Source organism: Schistosoma haematobium, chromosome 2 (genome assembly GCF_000699445.3).
Source record: "Schistosoma haematobium chromosome 2, whole genome shotgun sequence".
Classification (NCBI taxonomy): domain Eukaryota; kingdom Metazoa; phylum Platyhelminthes; class Trematoda; order Strigeidida; family Schistosomatidae; genus Schistosoma; species Schistosoma haematobium.
Window position 1 is genome coordinate 3780258 of NC_067197.1, and position 18998 is coordinate 3799255.

General features: G+C 37.3%; 1 protein-coding gene across 1 annotated transcript; it reads right to left on the reverse strand.

The window, feature by feature from the left end:
* Positions 1–2971: 2971 nt before the first annotated feature.
* MS3_00000221 (uncharacterized protein) lies at positions 2972–9289 on the reverse strand (the record flags this gene model as incomplete). Its single annotated transcript, XM_051208070.1, has 7 exons — positions 2972–3096; positions 3449–3522; positions 4653–4727; positions 5784–5834; positions 6865–6995; positions 7757–7917; positions 9186–9289. Coding segments are annotated over 7 exons (693 nt in total), but the record flags the coding sequence as incomplete, so codon positions are not given.
* Positions 9290–18998: the final 9709 nt, after the last annotated feature.

Below are 18998 nucleotides of genomic sequence, written 5' to 3' on the forward strand. Positions count from 1 at the left end.
CAGGGCAAACATTGGCCAGACTTGTACCCATTTTCGTGAACTGCATCGCAACTCCTCAATAAATTATCTACATAACCTTCAGTATACACTGGATTGGGATTGCGTAATGTAGCGGAATTTTTTATATCCCCATAATCATTCTACGAAATCGTCCTCCTTTACCACATTCGACATTTGTATATTGAACATAGTCTAGCAGCAGTTCCTTGAGAGTTGTAAAAGAAAGCGAAGTGGGCTTTCCCGGTAAAGCCAGAGTTTTTAATAAGTTATATGCTTCTTATCCGATGAATGTGAGGAAAAGTGCTACAATATTAGCATCCTCATCATCTTCCTTGGTCATAGCTCAAATTTCGAACCTTTCAAAGTAATCCTTATAAGCATCAAAATCTGAATGAATGTCCAACCGTTCCATCACAGGCTCCATCGCGACGCCAATGTGATAATCAGGAGTATTTGAATTATAGTATAAACTAAGAATCCAAGAAATAACGCAATCTAATCAAGAAGTACCATACAAGCATGAACGAATGTACTGTATTTAGAATCTGAAATCAAGCATCCAACAGGTACAAAGGAATCATTAGTTCCTTCAAACACCACACAGGACTGACCGCAGAAGCAGTGATGCAAAGAGTAGAAGCCGCGATATTTCCAGTGATCAAGCTAAAAATATGGATTCGCCATGTTGACGACACGTTCATCATCGTCGAAAAGAATGAACTAGAAAACACTTACAAGCTGATCAACAACGTTTTCGATGACATTAAGTTCATAATTGAACAGGAGTCAAACAACAAACTATCATCCCTGGATATATTATTCACTAGAACCGACACAGGAAAAATGGAAACTCAAGTGTATAGGAAACCGACCCATACAGATCAAATTCTCAACTACAATGGCAATGACCCAATAGGTCACGAAATCAACTGCGTACAAACTTTGTTCAAGAGGTTGAAGACAAACTGCAGCACACTGGCAGCACGAAAAGATGAAGAGCAATACCTGAGGGACGTATTTCAAAAGAACTGCTACTCGATAAGTTTCATCAAAAATTACCAACGGCATGCAACATCAGAACCCAAGTCAGGCACAGAAATCAACAAAAGGATCGCCCTACCATACTAAAAGACATATCAGAAACCGCAACGAGACTGCTGAAAACCTTCACGATAGGTGTGGCATACAAACCGACAAAAGTAGTGCAATCAACCCTATGCAAATCAAAGGATGAAATAACAAACGAAATCAAATATAACATCATCTACGAAATAAATAAACAGATTGAGATCTTAATTGTTCAGACTTCGTTAAAAACTGGTACATAGAAACATATAAAGAAAATTCCATTACTGTTCAGGTACTTCATGACTCGGACAGATACTTTCATTGAAAACACACCAATCGTGTGATCGTGGCTATGTATATTTTGATAACATTATGATCAAGAGGAAAACCGTGGATAATATCGGCAGTTAACCATTTTGTTACCGCTCTTAAAGAAACTCAATTTGCTACTTTAGTTTGCTGGTTCGGAAATGATTATATTCAAAACGATCGTATGTACGTGTAGAACCTGAAAAGATGATATTCACGAATGGGTACTTATTTGAAATCCCGTGTCTAGACGAATCAACTATGCACCTTTTCCAAGTTTTCGATGGTTGTTTAACTAAGGACAGGCGATGCAGTGGACTAATCAGCTCTACAATCAGGACAAACCCAAATGCTGATGAAAATATCAATTGAAGTTTAGTCTATCAATGCAAATATATGTTTTGCTCTCGTTTGTTCTCACTATCACACTTAGTCTCGCGTTTTGATTCAGAATATTTTAGCTACAGATAGATCATAACACTTCATAACAGTGAGCATTATGTTTTTAGGAAACGTCAAATTGACATTTGAGAAACTGGTTCAACAATGTACCCGAAAGTTATTCTTATTGCGCGCACTATTTCCATCTCTTTAATATCAAACAAATGTGATTTGTTATCATGTTGTTCTGAAACATATACGACTACATAGTTTATACTATGAGACTGACTTAGAAGGTTTCTTCATCAAAATTCCAACGAAAGATGATGGATGCATTGCCAGTTTACAAGCAACTTTCTTCCTGAGTTTCACGGACACCGTTATATGGTGACCGAGATTGTTTTCTGTGACACACGTGAGAAACATTGACCGGGCAAGCATCTTCATTTTGTCAGGCCGTATCTCAAAGATTGGTTCAATAACATTTATGCTGAAATTGCCAAGCTGATTTCCAGGAACGAATCCGTGCTACCGACGGATATAATGTAGGACAGCACTAAGGTGTTTTCTCAAATTCTCTATAATTGCAATTAACCTGACAGTATCGTCGTTGTGCCAATTTGTAAGCCTGTGCACTATTATATAAAACATATTATCAACTGTCTACGTTTTACATATTTGAACGAAGAAGCGTACCACTGTGATGTGACAGTATGTAGAACGCTTGTAGCCTGCTATCGCACTCCAGTATGAATTGCATTCCCCTTCGTCATTCATCATTGATACTCATGTCAAGCTGAACTTCTTCAAGTCTTGATGCTATTCGCTTGCTTGAAAAACGACTGATTTTCGTTTGCCTACAGGCCTGATATTCTAATGAACTACCTTCCTGATTGTAGCTCTTACAATAAGTGTAATCTCGAGAAAATGTTTTGCGAATCTACAGTGATTTACCAAGATCCACTACAGTACCACTGGAACTTCTGACGAAATGCAGAAATGATATTACTTGAGAAAATTTCACGAGCACCTATTCCAGTAAGGAGTACAATTATAGTGACATAATGTGTAGAACCTATTAAAAATCATTATGAGACTATTCCATCGACATTATTTACAGTTTTAAAATGTTTACTATTCAATGAATTAAAGTGAGACATTTCAAAAGTTTTAATTACGGAATCAATTAAACAGAAAAACGAATATTTTTGCACACACACACACATGATGAATGTTTTATTTTAAATAATGCATTTGCGCATAGGATTCATTGCGGAACCACTCTTACATTGGTACGTTTCTGAAAATCCTTGACTGTGTTTCACAACATCGTTCACACTGAAAACGAAGAAAATTAGAACAAACTATATGGAACTATTAATGAAAAAGTTAATATGCTGTTGCGACAATTCATTCATGGACACCACGCAAATGTTGACAGTATTTATTTAATGTCAACGAATGTATGTTCAATATTTGCATTGGATGACGTTTACAATCACATCTGCATTGTTGAGACTACGCTTGAAATGAGAGCATATTTGTAGCATGAGCTTTTCCTGTATCAAATAACCGAGTGAAAATCAAAGATTCCATGATAGTGGTTACAGCCCACAACTGACTGCCAATATTTTAAATATATGTCATGGCCACATATTTGAATGAACTTATGAAAATACAAATGAATTACCTGGATTTGTAGACTTGGATTGACGACCGTAAATCGTCATCAACAATTTGTGATGATAAGCCGCCGCACACCATCTTCAGTTATCAAGGATAGGCGAAATGAAGAGAATAATCAAAAGTGTATTGGTGCATTGTAGTTATAATTCAATGAAGGCAACTAATGATCATTTCACAACGTCATGAGACAGGAAAGTTACTTCGAGAAAACTGAAAAGACGCTTTCAACTACGTTTTCTTACACATTAAGATAAACAACTTAAGGAGCGAGGATACACCGAAGTACTGGGTAATTGTTATTCATTCAAATAAATGAACCAACGCGAAAATCAACATCATCATTTTTGGTTCTGCAAGATGTGACATATTTGTCGTTTCTCAGTGAGTAATTGTCCTTCTTTTATAGTGTCAGTAGATCTCGGACCGTGGCTGCCAATGAATGGAAATTCTTATTATGATTGACATATTAGGCTCTAAAATTCCCAGTGAAGTTATTGTTGAAGCAGAAAAACGACAGTTGACTGAAGGAGTGATAATTTATTCTTACTTGTAAACTGTTTTATTAAAATAAAACAGAGTGAACAAATTGTACTGGTTGCCACCGATTGCTTGGAAATCAACCCTATAATTCTAGAATCGTGAGTTATTGGCAAGCCCGTCCACTCTCTTTCTGATCATAGTTCATCTCAAATTCAACGCTACATCTTATCACGTCACGCAACCTCTCCTTCACAATTAATATTCGTTGTTCGTGAATGCTCAAGTTCAAAGCAACCGCATTTAGAGTTTATTAATGAGAATAACAATTTTGATTCCTTGTCAACTTAATATATTCCTTGCCATATCCATAAACTTCTCATTATAGTCGTAGTTATTTCGATTGTAACTAGCAGACATAACGTTGATTATCGCTCTGTGAAACAGATTTATATTTGAGATTGCAAAACTTGAATATAAATTCGACAGAACAAGAACCCATTTCTGAATCGATCTTTCACAGTTTTATTTCTCAAGTGGTATACTCCGCTTACTCAAAGATGTCTCTATCATCAGTTTCTTTTGTGCATAACATTTTTACTCATAAGATGGTTGAAATTTAAATGTGCCACTACTAAGCTCAATATTGACTACAGCTCACCACATTTAGCATGAATCATTGGAAAGTGAGATTTTGTTCAAATGAATTTTGAACAGTGTGCTTAACTTACTTTCGCAAATGCTGAGAAAAACAACTTCATTTCATTTAAGCTTTCACGTGTTCCAGTTAAACTTCTCTTGTATGTCTGAAATAAATGTGGGTAAATTAACAATAAAGAATATTATATATTGAAAAGTATCCCGCTGTTGAACAAGGCATTGGGTAGACGAATGTTGACGAGAGAGCTTTCTGTGTTTAGTTAATAAGTATCTATACACTTTGGTCACCCATTTGAATCTTTTCGTGCCTTCTGCAGCTAGAACTTTCTTCGAGTCTGGTTTTCGAGTGTTTTATCGCCCTTGTGCTTTTACTTTATGGCGCTGAACAATAGACGACCTATTCTACCACAGTTTTCTTCGTCTATCAACGGTTTTGCTGTGTTCGTATCAACTATGCAAGCTAACATGTTGCCAATAACTCGAATCCTTCTGTACAGTGAACATCTACCGGATAACTCAATAACCACAAGCTCCTTTCGAAGAACAAAAGGCATGTGGTAACGTTTAAACAAGTTTCGTTTCCGTCATTTATAAATTACGACGTTTCTACACTCAAAGAATCTGACATCATGTTTCATGCCTATTCGTATCGAGGACATTCCAAGGTGCTATCTTGTTCACAAGAGTCACTCTATGAAGCGTCACCCACGACCTGCTCCCCAGTAGTGTCCCTATGATTGTCGCCTTTTCCTGCATCTCTCTGACATCGGACAGCTTCGTCATTCTCTCAATACGTCTATGACAGATCCTATCTTCACCATCTACAAATTGCTCTGACTAGTCATGTCCCAGACATCGACTAGTTTTGCTTATCTACACTGGAGAACCGACCTAAAATAAATCTCGGAAAGTCAAATATCTTATGTTTCGCTCTCCTGAATATCATAAATATATCATTATTTCGTCGTATTAGACAGCTAATCAAACACTAGCGAAATATCATCTATTTATTCACCACTTTATTGTGAAATGCGAGCGTGGTCAACTGTATATTGCATTCGAAAATTATTCAATGAAATTTAAATCCAAGCAATGAGTTCGTTTACTCTGAATCTAGAGAGCGTATACAGAATGCATGTGTTAATTGTCAATATTAGCGATTGAGGAATAAAATGAATACTGTGTTATTCAAATTCACTTACTTCGAACGATAGCATAAGACCATTTATACCAGCTGACAATTGTTCCAAATTCTAGTGAGTATGAAAATAGTTGAGATCACATAAATTTATATAACGTCTGCCACATATACATCACGTTTTCTACGTTCAACTTATATGGTCTCGTTGACAAGTAAGATGTAACGATTAGGCATGAAAAACGCTCAAAGAAGTTGAATTCTTAGGTGCCTGTATGTAGATTGAAATACAGCGTGGCGACTTATGAGATTGATCAGTTGTCGACAGTTCTGGCAATGTCGGAAGGTTTCAAATAATCACGTCCATTATTCTAGTTATATTTCAGAGAAGATATTGAATATCTTTGCGCAGTATGTGACAACTGATTATTAGATGACTATTACACTAACAACTGCTCATATATGTGATTCACTGCATTTGTTGGAACATTTAAGCACAACAATGTTAAGTGATTTCAACTATGTTAGCTTGACAAATTGAACGAGTCATAAATTATCAAGTTTTGTGGATCCTCATATAAGATTAAGTCGTAGTACTTGTCTTCCCTGAAGTAACAACATGACACTATACTAGATCGTTATAACTTCCGATTGTGAAGAAGAGTTCATTTTGTAAGACGTTTTGTTAATTGAAGTTTTCAATATTATTGACAATAATCCCAAGAAACTCGACAAAGGCAACAGTGAGAAAATAGACACGATAAACCGTCAAATAATTTGGTTTTGGGTTGACATTTCACCTGAACTCACATATTGGATGAATACAATTCTACAGTTTTCCTTAACTTGATATTTCTAGCAAGTTATTGATATCAATATTCACATCTGCTTTTAACTATTTTTCTATTTTACTGAAAGACTGATCAACTTATCATTCGGAAACTATGTACAGATGACAAGTCCATTATATCTCTGTATTTTATTATCATAATATTCATTACAATTTGAATGAATTACACCTTCCATATATACCAGTCATCTTTCAGTATGGATTCCTTAAAAATCATTTCGAAATTGAAATGCCGAAAACTGTGTAAAGATTCGAAACAATTCTTGGATTAAAAGTACGTTTAAATTTTTCTTACTTCTTTCTGAAGTCTTTCAGAGTTGACTTGTTCTGATAAACAACACAGTTGAGTTCTTAACGGTGTAGAAGCATTTGGTGAACACTTTGACTGATATTCTGATTGATTTTGTACGTGTTCATTTCTGAAAACTGTAATGTAAATATCCGTTTATTGCACTGGGTTTTCGAGAATCAATATACATGTATATATAACGTGAATTGGAAATAGGATGAGTGCTATAGTGGTTTCTTTGTCAAGTGTGAATAGTATTCCATATATTACAGCTAACAAGACAACATCGCAATGAAAACCATTCCTCTTAACATGCTAACTCTTGATGACCTAAAATAGTATATTTATGCCTGACGATAATAACTTTCGTTACTAATATATTACTGTCCATCTTATTGCAGATACAATCACTTATATATCAAATCAGAATAACTACACTCAGATTCCACTTGCCACATTCATGTGAGAATAGTTCTCCATCAATATGAGGAATATTCGGAATAAAAAGTTTCAATTTGCACAGAAATCAGATGCCGTCTCATCTAATAATACAAGTTTAAATAACAATTATTCATTGTTAATACTGCTTGAATTCGGTTGAATAACTTAACCGAACCACTATCTTGTGAATTGTGATAGATTGCATGTGGATGGCACATCTTCATTCATACTGTTTGCATCCGGATGAGTAATTCAGAAAAACCACATTACCGTCAGTATCGAAATTGCGCTAAAACATCTACTATAAGCACCATTGGTCTCAGTTCATAGAGATTTCGTAGATTCACATAAACAGTTCACATACACGCACATTTCTCAATTGTTAGTGACCAATTCCTAATACCTGATTGTGATACCATTGTGGTTCACCGACATGGAGTGATATCTTGAAACCTACCTGCAGACATAATCTGACGACCGAGAAGCCAACCAAGAATTCCATACTTTTCCGGCATTATTTGTGATGTATTTAGAAACGGTGGATGTAATAATCCGGATGTCATAACCACGGTAAGATTTTTGTCAAATATGTGCGGTTGGAAGGTGAAGAAACCAGGTCTAAATATTTATAAACAAACAACGAACATTAATTTATTCAGAGAGATCAATGAACTAATAAATCGTGAAAAATGAGTGGATGAATGAACCTGTCAATAATAATTTTGTGTAAGTCTATTTATTAATGATATGTTGTACAGTGAATATCCTATTTCAAGGAATGGGATTCAATTTGCGTAACCGAATGCAACTATTTGAGATCAACCGTCCTCATGATGATAGATGCATCCAAAGTACGACACAAAATGAGATAATATGTATGATAATATTTCAGAGATCGTTATTAGCACTGCTATGATAACAGACTTATTCCTAACATTTTACGTATGTCATGATGTGACTGCCTAATCTATAAGATCTTACGTGGAAGTCAAGTCATTATCTATACTCAATCATCGTGTCGTAACAATTAGCAATATGATACTTGGCATTTTTGAAGAACACGTCTGAGCTGAAGAGAGGATAATATATTTAATGCGAATAAAGATAAGTTATATAGAACGATCACGTCAGCAATGCTGAGCCATGCCATCAAATTGAGTGAGTATTCCCCCGTTCACTGTTATTGGCCTTCTCATCGTGTTCAATGTTGAATATCCATCTTCCCAGTTATCTCATGTTCAGCTTTGAGGATGTGTGGATAGGACCAGTAAAACTACACATGCAGTAGTGATTATGTATCGAAAGACTTAAGTCCCAGAAATCAACACAGTAGTCATAATCTACTTATATGTGGTGTGCAGGAGAAGTAATGTTGGATGAATAGTATAAAAACTGGTGCCTTATGTTTCGATCCTGTTGACATACTTATTTTGCAAAGTAAATGTACATTGGTGAATTGAATTAGGGTGTATGGAACGAGAATTTGTCAATTATTTTAGAATAACAACTTATTGAATCCCATCTAATAGTATCAATAAACGCACGTGATCATATTTGATCTCCTAATTAAATGTGTTTACACTTTCATTGAATCGTTGTAAATTTGCCTTATTTGATTACATTAGATCAAAGTAGATTGTACCGTATGAAGTTTGCTCCCTAAATGCTATGCAACTACATTACACTGAAATACTGACAAACACGTTTCGTTTTCTTCTAAATTGAGCGATTTCACCCATTTTACCATCATTCATAAAATCACTATTTGAAACATAACCAGTTGTGAATCACGATGCCATAAATAGTGTTTGTTCTATGAACAAAGAGTTTATTTTACATGAGAGTCAGTAGTGATTAAAAAGCCATAGTAACAAAGAACAACTCACAATTCGTATCTGCGCGAAGTGGCCTTCAATGATGTTAGAAATTTAGCTTTCATCGAGTAGTATGCATTTATAAGATAGTTATCTGCAGAAAGTTTATTCTGAAACTGAAATAAAATGATTTCTTTATTACCTTCAAAGTTACTGATTTACTAAATGAAAGAAATCGTAATCATACAGACGTTTCAACATATCAACTTTCATTTATTTAAATGCGGAAGTCATTTCATTGCAATTCCATGGAAGGTACATAAAATAACAACGACAGACTGACTGATATGATGGATCACTTTTGCTTGGAAGATCAATTAAAACAAAACTGGCATCAGATATGAACTATGAGGAAAACGATGCATACTAAATGATAGTCCATTTCAAAATGGTTAATGCGTTTTTATATTTCACAATAATCTACATTCTGTTGGTGACAGTATAACATACACTGGACAAACATGAAGCAAACAACTGTGTAAACCATAAACAATTCAATCTTTTGAAGATCAATCTACATATGTTCGGAGATTTGAGGCATAATAAGTAGGATAGCTTGATGGAAGACTTTCATTTCTATTGTTGTACATCTGGCTTAATTCAGTTACAGAAGTAATGGTAATTGTTAAGGTTACTCAGGACACATTGAAATATTTTCTCTGAATGATGGCACCTCTGAAGAAGAATAATGTGTGAGAACGAGTGAAGTTGCTTCTACTCTCTATATTTCCTTCCTATGAAAAGTCTCAAATCGAAATGCGATTTACAGACGTAATAGATAATGAATCAAGAAAATGAAACACGTAGTGTAACGAAGGATATACGCAACTGCAATCGTTGACTAAATGATCGATACAGAATCGAATGATTAATAGTATCATATCTGCATTCATTCTTATTTCAATTTCATAATCTTAATGTTGAGCAAGTTTAGCTGCTAGGAAACGTATACTAGTTTATATGTTAGTTATTCTTTTTTAGCGCAAATCCTTTACCATTTTGGTTGCAATATTGTTTTCATTCAATGTTAGATTTGAAATGTAGGTGCAAACGTTTTCTTGAATTTTTCTTTACGTATTCATCGACACAGTTGAAAATGAAGCTTTGTCGTCACATATTGATATCACTCCGATAAGCTTCAGTCATGTGCAAGTAATTACGAATATTTATTCTATTATTTATAAGCGTTTGTGAACGTCTGTGAATGTTTTCTAAAGAACTCGACACATCAAAGCTCGACACATCGAAGCTCGACACATCATTTTTGGTTCAAGATAGTTTTATATGCTTATGCGATGTCAAATTTATACGCCATTTTATTCGTTTAGTAGTCTTTGCTTCTATGTGTCGTTCTGTTTAGCCGCAAAATAAGCTTGTTTGCAATGCGCCTTGGATAGCAAAAACGTTTCGTGTCGGTAACGTTAGACAACGTAAGGCGAACGTAATAGGCTGTCTTAAGTGAAGTGGGTGTAGGACGTGAAATAGAGACGTTAGCAATAGGAACCTTCAAAAGAAACACTAATACGTTTGCATGGGGTGAGCACTGAAGATGCCATTCAGAACGAATAAATAAGGCACTGCAATCAAACCATCTAGCTTGACAAATTCAACACTTCGAAATATGGTAATACTTGTCTATATATATTCTGATTTTGTTCTATTCATGAGTTGGAAACAATCACACAAGTCAGATGGTGAAAAGATTGATAGAAAGAAATAATATTTTCTCAATCATAAACAGTCAGCCAATTATCTAGCTGAGTCATTGATCATTACGTTAAGCAATAATAAAATATCCAGTGTTACACTTGAGGAACGTACTTCGAGTATTTTATCTCGGCCTTTGTATTCCTCACTCAAGGATTCTGAATCCATTATTAATACTTTCATATTGGAAACCTGAATAATACAATCGGTTATTATTCACACTATCAAAACTAAACAAACCGTTGAAATAGCTTTTTGTTTGTCATCTTCACTCCTCCACGATCCTTGAGAGAATAATTCAGTCAATTTGCGCTTCATTCCGTCAAACATTTGAATCACCTATTGCGTACAAACAGACATAACGATCAAAGTGACAAAATAAATGATACATGTCACCAGAGGTTATTCGTACTTTATTACATGACTGTAAGCTAGTTAGGAACTGAATAGATAACGGAAGAATTGATTTACACTCTTTCCTATTATCCAGCATATCTCATAATTGTTCCAGTTGTTGAATCACACAGACTTAATTGAACCATCCAATCAAATTCATGTTCACAGAGAAAATTCAATTTTCAAACTACGCCTTACATTATCCGCCAGTTTCTTCAACACAAAAAGTAAATCGTGTCATTGTAATAACCTGTCATACTTTCAATTATGAACAATTGGTAAATGATAAATTATTGAAATCGGAACTCACTTCATCTTTTGTACCCTTACTTATACTAGAATATTCGTGCTGTTTGTTTATTGTCCACCAGAAATTCTCCTTCAATTCCTGAATGCAACTTGGTGGCGTCTCATCTGAAATGTTTATTGAAATACATTGTAGCGGTTAATAAATTCCCAAAATAAATAGCTCTGTACGTTTTCGACATTGGATGCTGACCATATGTTTCAGTGGACTCATCTAGCTGAAGGCGCTCGGTCAGCCATCCGCACTAGATCACGTGTGGCAACGCCGTGCTCAACATCAACCGCAATCGCTAGCCAGATTAGATCAGAGAATTCCGATATACTGGTCATCGCCAAATATACTCTTCCGATCTCCTCGAATCTGTCTTCTGATTTCTCTGAGTGGGAACGAAATATATTAGGTGTTACTGATAGAAGCGTTGTAAAACACTGAATACCTGTGACATCATCATTGGTGAGACCGACGTGATCTGGTACACCAAATTGCAACTGTGAGTCTGTTCCTTTTTGGGATTTTTATATATCTTTGCCTAATTTTTTTATTTTTTAAACATTGTGATTTTTTTTCGTGTTTTTTCTTGGATATATATATATTTTCCCCTCGTTCATTATCGTACTTCATACTTCATCATGACTGAACAGACACCTAAAGTACTCAAGCTTAAGACTTTGTCCCCGCCTTCGTTTCAACTGATGCCCTTCTGGCCCGACAACATCGAAGCCTGGTTTTGCTACGCAGAAGCCGACTTCTCCGAGCACGGCGTGATCGACACACGTGCACAATTCCTCGCAGTAGTCAAGGCACTACCGCGCAAATTCAACAGGTACGTAACACCTAGTATGTTTACTAGTGATGTTTCCGAAACTTACGAAAACTTGTAACGTTCGATTCTTAAACGAGGAGATCTAACCGATCGACAAAGGTTAGATCAACTCTTCAATAACATCGACCTGCAACACGGTTCTGCGACGGACATGCTGCAACGGATGAGAGAGGTTATAGGCCCAAGAACTTTCGACGAAGTTCTATTCAAACAACTCTTCTTGTCAAAACTTCCCCAACAGGTGCAAGCAGTTCTGGTCTCGTTCCAGAACAACGCCTTAGACGAACTAGCTGCATCTGCCGACCGCATTTTAGAAATTACGAAACCTTCTACCACCGAGGTATTTTCAATCAAAGAAAAACCTCAAAGGACTCAGAATGACATAACCGAGTTATGTCATACACTCACGCGTTGTCTCAATCTTCGTACTGACCGTAAGAGATCGCGCACCCCACGTAGAAGCATTTCACGTAAGCGATCTGTCTCTAGACCACGAGAGACAGATAACCCCGACTGGTGCTGGTATCATAACTAGTATGTGAAGTTTTCCAGAAATTGCAGAAAACGCCGCAATTTTCCCAACACGAAACCGACTGATTCGAAAAACAGTTCGGGAAACTTCCAAGCCGGCACGCGTTAACGGCAACCGTAGCCGGCGAACATAGCCGTCTGTTATACGTCACAGATGTTACAGCGAGAGTTCGCTACCTCGTCGACACTGGCGCAGAAGTTAGCGTTCTCCCAGCAAATCCTAACGACCGACTTCACGAATCGACCCTAAACTTACAGGCGGCAAACGGAAAACCGATCGCTACGTATGGCAAAAGGTACGTTTACCTTAACGTGGGTTTACGCGAACCCATTCACTGGATCTTCGTTGTTGCAGATGTTTCTATTCCAATCATTGGTATGGACCTTCTACAACACCACAATCTGATCATCGATACGCGCAAAAGGAGGCTAGTAGACGGAAACACTAAGTTATCCGTTTGCGTAACTTCTTTTACTGGTTGCAAATTATCCCCAGTCACAATTAAACATATGATAGACCCACTCTATCAGCCACTTCTCGATAAGTATCCTGGGATACAACAAACGCAACCGAAACTACTGTGTGTAACCAGCAACGTTACACATCACATCACGACTACAGGACCACCTGTATTTTCTAAAGCACGACGACTAGCTTTCGAAAAGCTAAGGTTAGCGAAAAACGAGTTCGACCATATGATAGACTTAGGGATCATACGACCGTTAAGTAGCCCATATGCATCTCCGTTGCACATGGTCCCTAAAAAGGACAGCAATGATTGGCGTCCAACTGGTGACTATCGGCGATTGAACGCGAAAACCATTCCCGATCGTTACCCGTTGCCTCACATTCACGACTTGACAGCTACCTTGAAAGGTACAACTGTCTTTTCGAAAATCGACTTGGTTAAAGCGTATAACCAAATTTCCATGGCCACTGACGACTTACCAAAAACCGCCATAATTACTCCTTTCGGACTCTATGAATTTTTGCGAATGCCTTTCGGTCTAAGAAATGCTGCTCAAACATTCCAAAGATTCATAGACGACGTTTTTCGAGGTCTCAACTTCGTACACGCGTATGTTGACGACTGTCTAATCGCAAGTCCGGACAGAGAATCACATCTCAAGCATCTGGATCTTGTTTTCGAACGATTACAAAAACATGGCATTACTGTAAACGTTCAGAAATGCCAATTCGGAACCGACTCATTAGACTTTCTGGGACACACTATCGATGCTCAAGGTATCCGACCCCTTAGAACCAAAGTGGCGGCCATTCTGGATTACCCAGAACCGACCACCGTCAAGCAATTACGCACGTTTAACGGCCTGGTAAGTTTCTATAGACGTTTCATACCGAAATGCGCATTACTTATGAAACCTCTGACCGACCAACTTCGTGGAAATGCGAAATCCATCAATTTGGACGACACCGCACGAAAAGCATTCTCCACAGTTAGGGAACTGATTGCTAAAGCAACAATGCTCTCACATCAGGACACACGAGCACCCATTAGCATCGCAGTAGTCGCATCCGACTCGGCAATCGGTGGCGTCTTACAACAATGGGTTAACAACTCTTGGCAACCCTTGGCATTTTTCTCTAGAAGGTTGCTAGACACCGAATCGAGGTACAGCACATTCGGTAGGGAACTCCTAGCTATGTATTGTGCTGTACGGCATTTCCAACACTATATCGAAGGCCGTGAATTCACTCTTTTCACGGACCATAAACCGCTCACTTTCTCGTTAAGCTCTCCTTCTGACAAGTACTCTCCCCGTGAGTCTCGACAACTGGACTACATTTCGCAGTTTACTTCAGATATTCAACACATCTCTGGAGCAAACAATGTAGTTGCAGACGCCTTATCTCGCATAACTTCCTTGAACAGTTTCCAAGGAATCGACCTTCTTAAACTTGCCGAGCTTCAAAAAGAAGATACTGATCTTCAGCACGAGTTATCGTCCACAAGCCTTAAACTACGCATCAAACAGATGGGAACAGGTAAGGAAACCTTACTTTGCGACACATCTACAGGTAGGGATCGCCCAATCGTGCCGAAAAATTATCGATGCAATGTCTTCAATACATTGCACAAACTTTCTCATCCAGGTGTTCGTGCAACCATCAATCTCATAGCAGAACGGTTTTGCTGGCCTGGCATGAATAAAGACGTGAGGGAGTGGGCACGCTCCTGTGTAAGCTGCCAAAAATCTAAGGTTATCAGACACAATAAATGTCCCTTAGGCTCGTTTAAAACTCCCGATGCCCGTTTCGACCATGTTCATCTGGATTTGGTAGGGCCTTTACCAGATTCAAATGGATACTCTTACCTCTTAACCTGCGTAGACCGTTTCACTCGATGGCCAGAAGCAGTACCTATCAAGGACATCACTGCTGAAACAGTGGCCCGCACATTCGTCGAACGATGGGTAGCAAACTTCGGCTGCCTTTCAACCATCACTACAGACTGCGGACGTCAGTTTGAATCTGAAATTTTCCGTCGTCTGACCACACTTTTAGGAAGCACTCGCTTCCGAACGACCGCCTACCACCCACAATCAAACGGGTTGGTAAAACGCTTTCACCGACAACTCAAAGCTTCACTATCAGCTGCAAACATTTCACAGTGGACCGACGCTCTTCCACTCGTCTTAGTAGGTATCCGCAATGCAGTGAAAGCTGACATTGGATACACTGCGACTCAACTCGTTTATGGAACGACACTTCGACTTCCAGGAGAATTCGTGGATCCTTCGTCCTCTTCAATGAACATGGGTCTAACCTCCTACACGAACAGGCTTACAAACGCAATGCGTTCAGTTAAACCTGCTTCCACTCGACCACAATCAACCGATGTTTTCGTTCAACCTGACTTACGATATAGTACACACGTTTTCGTTCGTCGAGACTCGGATCGACGACCATTCGAATCAGCATACGAAGGACCCTTCAAAGTTCTACAACATGAATCTAAGTACTATGTAGTCGATAAGAACGGAACAAACGATAGAATCAGCATCGATCGCTTAAAAGCAGCGTATTTAGAAGGAAATCCTATTCACGTCGACTTTCCTTCGGTACAATCGCAAAACACGACTCCTACACTCATTCCTCAACCGACAACCAACACTAGCGATGATACTCCGAATGTATCTGAAAATATACCTAAAACGACGCGTTCTGGAAGAAGAGTAAGATTTCCAGAACATATAAACGACTACAGCACGTAAGGCAGTGCTCGACATTTTATATTATCTCGATTTTTCTTTTTACGATATATAATATCTAAAAAAATTTTAATATGCCTATATATTTATATTTTAATTTTAAAAAATCAAAAAACAAAAAATTATTTTTTTAACGCTATTACGTGTGCTTGGGTTTATTCTCCCTTTTTTTTCGCCGACACTGTGTTTTGACGCACATACGAGAGTATTTCGACATGCACTTACACTTTCTTTTTTCTTTTCCAGGACGGCTGGAAAAGAACAATGCAGTTAACGAGGAGTCGAATTTTTCGTTGTAACTTTTTCTTTTTTGCTATGTTGTACCTCGGTCCCATATAGTAGGGTAAGACGACCAGACGCTGCTAAATTTAGTAAGCTATCAGAAGAGTGTTTACCAACGACAAACTCGTTGAGTTTAAACTTCTGGCTGGCCACGTCTTAGGGTCGTCACTGTCCCACTAGGGGGGAGTGATCTGTAGCAGTAAATAAATCCCCAAAATAAATAGCTCTGTACGTTTTCGACATTGGATGCTGACCATATGTTTCAGTGGACTCATCTAGCTGAAGGCGCTCGGTCAGCCATCCGCACTAGATCACGTGTGGCAACGCCGTGCTCAACATCAACCGCAATCGCTAGCCAGATTAGATCAGAGAATTCCGATATACTGGTCATCGCCAAATATACTCTTCCGATCTCCTCGAATCTGTCTTCTGATTTCTCTGAGTGGGAACGAAATATATTAGGTGTTACTGATAGAAGCGTTGTAAAACACTGAATACCTGTGACATCATCAACATCAACATGTAGTTACACATACTTCAAGTTATAAACAGATAACTTTCAACATCATTAATCATAATTAATTGAAAGGAACACAACCTATTTCATTCTCAGATCATATGGATCATGGTGTTCATAATTCGTCTACTGTATTTGTATATTTCCTATTAACGGTATAGTTTGAAATGACAAACAACGTCATGACTTTCATTTGAATTATATTTTATCGTTCAAATCATGCGGAAAACCATATAAACACGAGAAGAGAGGAACAATGTGACTGAAGTACAAGATTTGGCACTTTAACTAATCTCACTATGCATTAAGTGTGGATAAATGAAGCTAATTTATCTGCAAATTTGTTTTCTGGCTACTTGAACAGTTCTCCCAATTTCCCTGTCCAGATTTGTTTTCCGGCTTGTGTCCAAATAAAGTCGACACATATCTTGTTGGATGTATCATCAAATAACAAAACATCGTTTATGTTTATTTGTCTTCTATCTAATTTACAACTTTATTTAGAGATAAAGTAATTAGCCTAGAAAACGTCCAGTATAATTTTGCTTATGTAACTAGCAATGGTACTTACCAATATCTGAAGGATAAAAATCTTCGACATATTTCTTCAAGTAAGGTCGCATTTTGTACAAGAAATCTATCACTAACATAGTGTGTATTCCACTACAAGAAAAATTACAAAGACCGTTTTCTCCACTCATGTACAAATGGCATTTGATTTAAAATCAACAGTGATTGTGGTTCCTAAGAGTCGATGTCGATATACTTCAACATCTAGGTTTATCAGAAAGACGTGATATGGAATAAACACAATAAACTCTCTTCATATATTTCCTTGTCCGTAGTTTTGATGAGAAATCGACTGATATAATAGCCATTTGTATACTCTCTATATATACAGTGAATAATGTGATTTTAACCAGGTCATATGATATTCTTATCATTTTCCACACACTTCATTCTCCCTGGATGCTATGAAGCAAATTGTGGTTACAGATTGAGAGGATCCTGTAGATAATCATACACCTTCAGTCCATATGAAGATTGTGTGAAGACAAAATGATTGATGTGTATTGAAAGACATGTCAAACTGTCATCTTATTTTCTAATGAAAATTATTAACGTTGTTCCGTTTTACGCCTAAGGTGTATATATAGAGACTCGAATTCAGCCGGTTATAATGTTGATTTAAGTAACCAATGAGAATAAATTAGTCTGTTGTTAGCAATATCTACATCAAATAGTATTTCTTATAATAAACATAGATGAATCTCTGAGATTCTCATGCATCATTCACATGTTCAACTAAATTAATTTGAAATTCGTGTACATGAATGAGAACAACAGGATACAGACAGGATATGATAACATGGTATTTATGTAAGCAACTTGTTTCGGTGAGATTATAATTTATGGACGAGACGATGACACGCGTTTAGTGAATATGAAAATCTCAGCGTCAATTTGAATACCTGACTCTTACGTTCAATCTGTTCACAGAGGATGATAGCGAAGACGTGACAATTGAGCAGCTATAACTAACTGGACTACTAAGACTTTCCTTTATTTGTAATTAGGGTAATCAAATGACATATGGAATTTGTGCAGACTAACATGATGATGTTGTCTTTCGACGTAATATATGTTGAAGGAAGAAGTTTGATAGAATAGGAACTATTTTGCTCGATCCATACTGAGACTAAGGCAAGCCATCATAATTGTTGGAAACCGTATAACAAAGGTTGCAACATTTGTAAATGTTACTGAAGCTTCTGCTGTTCATTGGATTGAGTATTGTAGAAATATATACGTGATAAAAATGAAAAGCTTACACAACCGGACTGCACACAAATCATATTGAAGCTATGCGGTCGAGGCTGACAGAGTTTTACAATCATGACATGGCTCCAACGGTCGACAATTATGGAGCCATATGGATGAGTTCCTCTACCATATGCATTACGATTTTGGGTCATATGACCCACTTTCTAACCTTGACAAGATTTTGAACCATGTTCAAGCAGTGTA